This window comes from Asparagus officinalis, chromosome 7 (assembly GCF_001876935.1).
Source record: "Asparagus officinalis chromosome 7, Aspof.V1, whole genome shotgun sequence".
Classification (NCBI taxonomy): Eukaryota; Viridiplantae; Streptophyta; class Magnoliopsida; order Asparagales; family Asparagaceae; genus Asparagus; species Asparagus officinalis.
This window is the reverse complement of record NC_033800.1, coordinates 114,209,112-114,218,843: the sequence shown is the minus strand read 5'-3', so window position 1 is coordinate 114,218,843 and position 9,732 is coordinate 114,209,112. Positions and strand designations below refer to the sequence as shown.

The 9,732-nt window shown below is 35.9% G+C and overlaps 1 protein-coding gene across 1 annotated transcript in view; it reads right to left on the bottom strand.

Annotated features, from left to right (window-relative positions):
• Nucleotides 2,231–9,732, bottom strand: part of LOC109849978 (methylcrotonoyl-CoA carboxylase beta chain, mitochondrial) — an 11,722-nt gene continuing 4,220 nt past the window's right edge. Inside the window, exons 8-10 of the mRNA XM_020419874.1 lie at nucleotides 8,167–8,298; nucleotides 2,794–2,850; nucleotides 2,231–2,671 (exon numbers count right to left, since the gene is read on the bottom strand). Coding sequence (XP_020275463.1) covers nucleotides 2,468–2,671; nucleotides 2,794–2,850; nucleotides 8,167–8,298 — 393 coding nt within the window. The 3' untranslated portion in view covers nucleotides 2,231–2,467. The remainder of the gene's footprint in view (nucleotides 2,672–2,793; nucleotides 2,851–8,166; nucleotides 8,299–9,732) is intronic.

Here is a 9,732-nt window from a genome sequence, read left to right as displayed (position 1 = left end):
CGATTAGTCAAATCGAAGTCTTCAAGAGTTTTCCCTAAAATATCGATACCCTCATTTTGAGTCTTCGTACTTTTACCTATATCCCCAATGGAAATATGGATGTCCCTTTAGGGCCTGTTTGTTTCACCAATTTTATGGAATAGGAATGGTATTTGGACCTGACAATGGCGTTTTCGTAATTAATAAATTCCAAATGAATCCTAATCCTGAGTTTGGTTCAAAAAAAATTATAGAATTGCTAATCTATAAAGTGGCTCAAACAGTGTATATTTCAGGAAATCCAAATCCAGTCCATTTGCTAGGAATTGGGTGGAATTTCTGACACCTCTCTTTTTTTTTATTCTGATTCCTAATCCTATTCCTAATCCTTTGGGTGAAGCAAACATAGAATACAAAAAAAAATTAGATTCCATAAACTAAAAATTGTCTATAAATTTTTTATGGATTAGGCTGGAATCCATAAATAAAATAGGATTCCTAATCCTATTCCTACCCTCTATTGAACCAAACAGGAATACACGAGTCATGAATCATGCATCATGGATGTGGTGAATATTGCTCACAAATTCTGCATAGCTTCGGGATAGATCAAAACCTTCATCTTCATAAAATCTACTCACCCTTGATGAGCAAAAACATTATAGAGTTCAGAATCGATATCAACAGTTTGAAAATCCATGTTACGACCTGACAAAGGTATTTTGGTCATTAATCTCTCATATAGCTTGGAAGCCCTATCGTCGATGAAGCGATCAGCCGAAGTGATAGGAGCCCTTCTAGTAGTGCTCTCACCTTTTCATTCTAAGTGCACGCTGTGTTTGTATTTTATTTTTATACGTATGAAATCTATTTTTTAACAACTATTATGATTTACAGAACAAATGTGGGATTGAGACTTGTAATGTCATTTTCCTCGTGCATGATTTTTTTTTTTTTTTCTCTTTCAAATCTGTTCAATAAGTGCTTCTTGCATATGCATTAATAATTAAAAAAAGGGTTCTGTCCTCCGGAAACTTTTTTCTCCTAAAATATTTTTCTCAGATTTATTCCTAGAGTAGGTTGGTACAACAAGGAAGGAAATTATTCCCATATGAGTTTTTCTCAACTGTGAGCGACAGTGTAGTCCTCTTCATTCTTAGTGCCCATTATGTTCATATTTTATTTTTTAACGACTACGAATCCGAGAATAAATATTTGCTATTGAGAATTATAATGTCATGTTCCTCATTCATTTTCTTTTTTCTGTTTTTCAAATCTCTCCATCAATGACGTGTTGCTTATGCATTAAATTTCAGAAGTAAGGCGTTTCTCTTCTAAATTTTTGGTTTTTATAAAAAAAATTGATTTTTGCTTTGTTTTTCTTTGTGCTAGAAATATATTTCGCAGTGATTATGACTTTGAGAACAAATATCATACTATGGAGACTAATGATCTGATTTTCCTCGAGCATGTTCTTTTTCCAATGTGTGATGCATTTGCATTGAACTTCAGATGTAAGGGTGTCTCTCTGCTTTAGTTTTTTTTATTTTCCGTTTCCCCAAAGTGTTTTCCTCAGCTTCACCTTTGCTATGATGTTTCTGTTTCTTCTTTTTCCTCCTTTTTGTGTGATTTTCTGTAATGTAGAGCTAGATGCTTTCTTGCTTAGTCTTAAGAGATCATTATCTGATGGCTTAAAAAAACATCAGTGTATGAATGTATCTTGATTATAATATCAGGTACATATAAATATGAGATATGATAATCATGCTTAACATTTATCAACTCAATAGCTTAACCAATTTATTCCAGAGTCATTTAAGAACTTTAATTGATAGAATTCTCAAGTTCAATAAAGCAGTTGATGTCACCACAATCAGGAATCCTTCTATGGAATCCAAGAAGGCTACCGTTCTCTGATAGGAAAGAGGCGAGTATCCCTGAAGAACATAGTGAAAGAAATTCATAATATCATTGCTTCAAAGGTGATACAAGAAGTTTTTTTAAAGATTAAAACATCACAGTGCAATACTACTCTACCTACAGTTATTTTTTCTATAGCAGATATCAGTACCATTCTATCAACCATATGGCTCCACAATGTATATGCCTTTTAAGTAGCTTTCAATTTGTAACAATGAGCCAACCGGCTGCTCTTATGGAAAATAACCACACTTTTTCGCTGAAAAGAAATCATTATCAGAATATAGAAAACAATGCTAGAACCCAACCTTGCATTTCAACAAGCACATAGTAGAGATTAATGCAATATTTCCATTGAGTCGTGCTCCAGCTTTTTACACACACCATCAAAACAAAGAGCAATATCATCGAGCTTCTGCTTTGCACCACATGGTCTTAAACATTAGTCCTGATAACAGTTTCTGTGCTAGAGCTAGACAGCTAGTACAGAATACATCTGCTAGAATGCTAAATTCTTAAGACAAATATCATACAGGTTTCAATTATTTATTTGCTCATCAAGTGATGGTTACATCCTAAAGACACCATATTTGGTCTCTTCGGTAACACTCTTAACGGAAGCAGCCAAACACAAACCAAGAACCTTTCTAGTGTCGGCAGGATCTATGATGCCATCATCCCAGAGTCTTGCCGATGAATAATATGGGCTTCCTTCTCTCTCATATGCTTCCACAACTTTGCTCTTGAATTTCTCCTCTTCTTCCTCACTCCACTGTATCAAGCAAGTGAAAAACTCAAAAGTCAGAAGGAAAATTCAACATTGCAGCAGGGAGTAATTCTACTTATAACAGTTGTTAACAGTTACATAGGAAGAGGTACAAGTTGAACTGATACCTCGATGTTTTGCTTTTTCTTGTTGCTCCTTTCAATCTGGGCAAGTACTCCAGCAGCCTGTAAAAATAACACGGGACTGCCATGAGTAGAAAAAAAGGACCGAAAGTGTTGATTGCAACACTCCTCTGCTATCTGAGAATTATACAACATCCACACAGTAAAGAGAAACATTATTCAAAAAAGCAATAAAATAATAAAGACAAAAAACTAATAACTGACATGAATATTCATATTTCCATAGCGAACCTGATTTTTAAAACCCTCTTCTTTTACAAATAAAGTCATTCTTGCTTTACACGATGTTAAGGAGTTGGGTAATGAGGGGATTCAAGTGTGTGCTTGAATAGAGTGTGGTATGGTGCAGTGCGCTGTGTGCGTCTGATGTACATATGCAATGTATGAGTGTGTGTATTTCGACACACATACACACATAGAGAGCAATGAGTATGTTTGGAACCAAACACAAAATTGGTGCTTGGTATTGATGTGGCTACTTCTAATCCACTCACTTAAGATGCCCAGCTAAAAATGGTCCTACTTGATTATCCACTCATTAAATAAGTAGATGAGAAGTGGCCACATCACTTCTAAACACCAAATTTGGTGCTTGGTACCAAGCATACCAATTATTCTCATATACAACATCCATTTCTGAAAACCAAAGACGAACTCAAACCCGACCTTGAAATCCAACTCAACTCATATCGAACCCAAGCCCGGACCGAGTCCAAAACCTAACTCGCACCCCCATCTCCATTATGACATTAGTTTTTTGTAAAGTAAATTAGTTATTAGTAATTAACTATAAGTAACTATTCAGTAATCTAAAAAACAATAACAATGTTATAAGTATATATTTCTCAAGCAAAAAATTGGTAGGTCGAGTTCAAAACCTTCCTCAATATGCAATAAAATTGCAACTGATTGGTCGAAATTCATCTAAATCAAATTTAAAAAAGTTAAAAAAAAAGTAGTAGGTTGAGTTGACCAACTTCGCCGATCAAATAGGCGGGGTTAGCGAGCTGGGTTGGGTGTTGTTCCTAACCCAAATGACCAGGCTTTAGCTCGAACCGAACTCAAGGTTAGTCCGGATCGACCTGGCCCGGATCAGCTCGGAACCAGTAGCACTTTTAAAACTACATTATATGCTATCAAATTACTAGATGCACTCCGTTCATTTTGATTTATATATTTTGGATTGTATACAAATAAAAAATTAGCCATATTAGGTTGTATTTACTCATGCATCATGTGATTATAAAATTAACGGTTTTACACAATATGACTAAAGAAATAATGAAAAAAATATATTAGAAGTATTTAATCATCATGATTTCCATCTTATAGATGTTTTGAGACATTTAGATCACAATGAATGGAGCGGATCAACAATTGGAATAGTCTAATTCATGAATCAAAAGGCACTTCCTTAGATTGAATCAAAGGGCCATCTTATGAATATTTTTCCCCGATAAATAATATATACTACTATAAATACCGGTAATATATAGTATGATAAGTATGACTGTGTATATAGAGAGAGAGAAGAGAGAGGAGTAACACTCCTATCAAACTTTATATTGATGTCGCAGCCAAAACTTCTTGCACACTCATTTATTAATACTAAAAAATATTTTTCATATCATGCAAAAATTCTCTAACCATATGAGTTGCTAAAAAATGTGGTGGTGGTCAACTTTCTTGCTGTCCACTTAAGTTGACACAAGTTTTCGCCTACTCATATATATAGTATATATATAGTACTAATACTATATAGCGATATACCCTACTAGTCAGTATATACCCGTTAACTACTATAGCTATGATGGCGGTAACTTATTTTACAAAATGAGCTACCAAGAGATGCACATGTGATCAGATCCACCTTAGTTGTCACATCAAAAAGTACGGACCTCACCATTTCAACTCTTATTAGCTTATTTTGCTAAATGAGTTACCACCTCACAACCATCAATCCCCACACACACACATATATGGACATGCTTGGTACCACGCACAAGCGTGGCGCTTGGCAGTGAGGTGGCTCATTCCCATCCAATTACTAAAAAGGGAATCACATTGTAAAACCCCATAAATTTGAATATTATGTGATAAATGATATTTAATATGTTATACTGTGATAAATAGCATATTTTGATGTTTGAGTACATTAGGAATTGATTTAAGATCGTTTCGGCTATATATTCCCGAGTATGAGAATGAATCAGCTTGCACAGACTCTTAGCAGTCGACTAATGTTCAGATTAGTCGACTACTAAGAGCCCGTAATCAATTGACAGAATCTTAAATATTATAGTGTAGTCGACTACTAAGCAGGAATAGTCGACTATCGAGAATTCCTGGACGTGCCAGGTTTCAGTTTTCGGGTCGGATTTGTGTTGTTTTCGAACCCAACTGATATCTTCAGTTTTTAAACACGTAAAAACCCTAATTCCTTAGATTATTCACCAGAGAATACAACCACCTCCTTCCCCCTAAACCCTAGAGCCGTGTTTGAGTTCCTCGAGGCGTTTTGAGACGTGACATCGAGCAGAGGGAGAGATCGAGGGTTGTAGCTGAAGAAAGGACTTTGTACACACATTCAGGAGATCAACACCGTGATTGAGGTAAGATCTCCTGCATCCAAACCTTACCTATAGTGTAGATCTTAGGTTATTAAGTAATATGGATATTCTGATGCTTAGATTTAACTGTTTAACATAATAAAAAGAGGATTTTTGATATAAAATCTTAACCTGATGTTAGATCTACATGTTTTGCTTTTATTTATAATAGAAACGTGATCATGATCATTAGGGGGTGTAGATCTTCGTTTGTATCTTGTTTTCTATGTGTTAATCATGCTCAAAACCCTAACCTTGTAATATAAAGAGCTTACATGTTAATTAAATCTGATTAAACCTAGGTTTGGGGTATTTTGGTTCTATAAATGTGAATAAACGAAATTATATAAGTTTCAAGCTTAATATGCAAGCATGTTCATGTTAATTTAATCGATAACTAGGGTTTATGTCAATTCTTGACTAATGAGAAGATTAAACCTAATTAGTCGAATTAAGGGTTTAAATAATCATGGAGATGATTCTTTTGATTTGTAATTACTTGATTTGTACTGTATTAAAGCATGATAAACACGTGACGATTGCTAAGTGTTGTATGTACACGAAGATGTGCATGTTTCTGCTTAGTAGTCGACTACTAAGAGTAGTAGTCGACTACTCATCCAATTTGGTTTTACAGAAACTGTCTGATTACAGAGTAGACGACTAATATACAAGATAGTCGACTACTAATACTGATTATGTTTTACAGAGTTTGGGTAGACTCGGTGTAGTCGACTACTAAGCTTAGTAGTCGACTACTAAGGTTGTTCTTCCTAACATTGAGTTGTTTTGATTCGAAATGCGAGCACGAGGCTTGAGTTGCATGATAGTACATATGTGGTCATATTTATTCATGAATAATGTCGTAGTACACGTGTTAGTACCCTAGAGGGGGATTTTGATTAAGTATGGTTTCGAGTACACTTTTCCCTTGACATCGTATCCACACGTGTGCGCTGAGATTGGTGAACCTATGTTATTGTATCAACACTAGACTGCGCTGAGGTTGGTGAACCTTATTATTGTATCCGTACGAGTGTGCGCTGAGGTTGGTGAACCTATTTTATTGTATCCGCACGAGTGTGCACTGAGGTTGGTGAGCATATGTTATTGTATCCGCATTAGAATGCGCTGGGATCGGTGAACCTAAGTTATCGAATCCACACTAGAATGCGCAGAGGTCAAGGAACTTATGTCGTTTTATCCGCACGAGTGTGCGCAGGGGCAAAAAAACCTATATCTCCATTTCCGCATAGTTTTGCACAGAGGTTGAAATGTTTAATAGTTGTCATGCACAGGGGTGCTATTAGTTGAAAAGAATCAGGAAAGATAATTTATATAACTCGACAGCCCAATGAGTTTGGCGGACACTAAAAGTGATATAACTCATTCTTGAGTAGTTTTATATCTGGGAGACTCACCTTATTAGTACACGAGACATATCTTTTACTCTGATGTTGGATATGATATACTTAAATGCTTCTGTTTTAGTCATTTTTTTAGTCTTATTATCCTTTAGTTTCGGGGAAAAAGGATTTCTAGGTAAACTATGCTTAATAGATAGAGCCTTCACAACATGTAGTAGCCCTTCCCCTGGGAGCGGATGAAGGTGATCTTGTTTTAGCGTTCTGACATTTTTGTTGTTCTTTTCATTTTATTTTCCTTTCAGGCGGTTCAGAGCATCGGAGAGCCACAGGGTGACGGAGTTATTGCATAGTCACAGTCACACGAGTTACTAGTAGAGACTCCACAGTAGAGTTTATTTCTATTCAGACATTAGAGTTTTAGTATCACATTTTATAAAGGCTATGAGCCTTAATTACATTTTCAGTTGATTCATGTTGAGACGTATTTATTTATTTCAAATATCAGATGTATTACATGTTCGTTGAGACGTGATTTATTTATGAGATACTCCTTTCAATATCATGTATGTTGCAGTTACTTCTTTCTTTTGCTTGTTTTGTACATGCACCTTGTTTTGATTCCACTAGAGGATATTGCTGTGATTGGTGAAACTTGTTACACAATATGGATGCATGATAGGTTTGACATCTCTGGGTTCACCTTGGATTGTAATCATGTGTGAAACCAGGGGTGTCACACACATTCACATGGGTGCACATATGTTGGATAATTTAAGGGGTGGATATTTTCAAATGGGGACCATTTAAATGAATGAATGAGAATGAGTCGTCTCACTACCAAGCACCAAGTTTGTGCTTGGTACCAAGCATACCCATCTCTCTCTCTCTTTCTATATATATATAAAAAATGGGTATGTTTGCTAGTGAGGTGACATTCCCCTCCACTCATTGAAATCGGGCCCACATTCATATGGGTTGGGGAGTGGTTGAAAATTGGAATGAGTGGATGGGAATAGGACACTCTATGTCTGACTAACAAGTAGCATTAAGCTACTTACTACTCAGATGACAAGTTAAAGTTCTGGCCTTTCCAACTATACACTATGAGTATCTTCTAGCCAAGCAGGTATGGAATCTTCTATAGAGGTTAGTCCTATATGTAAAAGTACAAATCTGTCCATATATACATGCTTTGAGGAAGAGCAGGGTCTCATCTCTCTCAGTTTTCCAAATCCTTCGTATCAGGTACAATCATTTAATTGAAAGTTCTCTCCATCTAGTTAAGCTAGTACTACTGAGACTAGAGGCATTCACAAATCAAATAAACTACTAAGTTCATTAAAGATCTATCTTTTCAGCAAAGGAAAATGTTAATTTTCTACCTGAATGCCACCCATTACAGATATTTTTGCAGTTGGCCACAGAAATAAGAAATTAGGACTGTATGCTCGTCCACACATTCCATAGTTTCCAGCACCAAAACTTCCACCAACTATCAAGGTTATCTTTGGAACCTGCACATGAGGGGGAAAAGACAGTTACACAGTAAAACCAAGGTGATTGACATGCAGAAGAGATATACACAACACAGAAGATATGAAATACTAAGACAGCAGATGATTATCAAATGTAAACAAAGTGGAAGCAATATTGCCAGATTAATATGTTGGAAGTGATCCTAAACCACCAAGTACTGTGGATCAAGTCAGGATGCTTGAAACAGAAACAATTTCTCCTTTCAGAGGCAACCTCAGCTTTCCTCTATACAAGCACAGTACTATCTTAGAAATAGTTTCTCCTTACTTGGTCTCAGATGTGCAATTCCTACACCTTAAAGGTGCTCTTTCTTTCAACCTAATCCTTTACAAATTATAAATTTACCGTGCACTACCATTCTCATTGTGCAATACACGGGAATGGCCTCTAGCATATTGGACAGCTCCATAATAAAATAAAATAAAAGAAACAGTCGGATCAGCACAAATTTCATAATTTCCAAGCGTTTTTGTCAGATATCCATGTGCATTACACGTGTCAAATGCTACTTCTTTACTTAGGAAGATTACAACATCAATTTTCCTGAACTTATTTTGGTTAATAGGCAAAACTGGCCCTCACAATCATCTGTTATAGTCAGGGGTAACTGCATGATGCAGAAATAAACAAGAAAACTGCACCATTTATCACAACAAGAAAATGTGGACACCGCCCTAACCAACATCCAGGATTAAACTGAACAACTCATATTCCATAATTTCCAAAATATTTTTGTTGTATTCACACATGCATTACATGTTCCAAATGCTGCCTTCTATTTACTTTGGAGATTGCAAATCATTTTTCCTAAAAGTTTTTAGGCTTCATATCACACGAAACTGGCCCTCAGATTCATATGTTAAGTTAGAGCTAGTTGTGCATGATACAAAAGTAAACAAGAAAATCATTCATCGCATCACAGCCACAGAAAGTGCAGATTGCCCTAATCAACATAAAGGAGTTAAACTGAACAGCTCAGTTTCATAATTCCCTAATGTTATCGCTTGATACTCATGAGCACTACACGTGACAAATGTTGCTTCCGTTTACTCAGGAAGATTATACTCAGTTTACTAAACGTGTTTACGGTTGATGAGGAATAAAACTGACCCTCAGGTTCATCTGTTACAGTTCGGGGAAATTTGCATGATACAAAAGTAAAGAAGAAAATAGCATCATTTATCACATGAGTAGAACGTGCAGATTGCGTTAATCAACATAACGGAGTTAAACTGAAGAGGTCCACCCCATCTCACCCAAGCATACTAAAAAAAAGGAGAATGTGTGTTTTTTTCTGGTTATGGTCTCTTTTTATTTCTTTGTTTCTTTTCTTTTGGTTTGCGTGTGTTGTTGCTTTTTTTTCTTTTCTTTTTTTTCTTTTTTTTTTTTTTTTTTTTGGGGGGGGGTGGGGG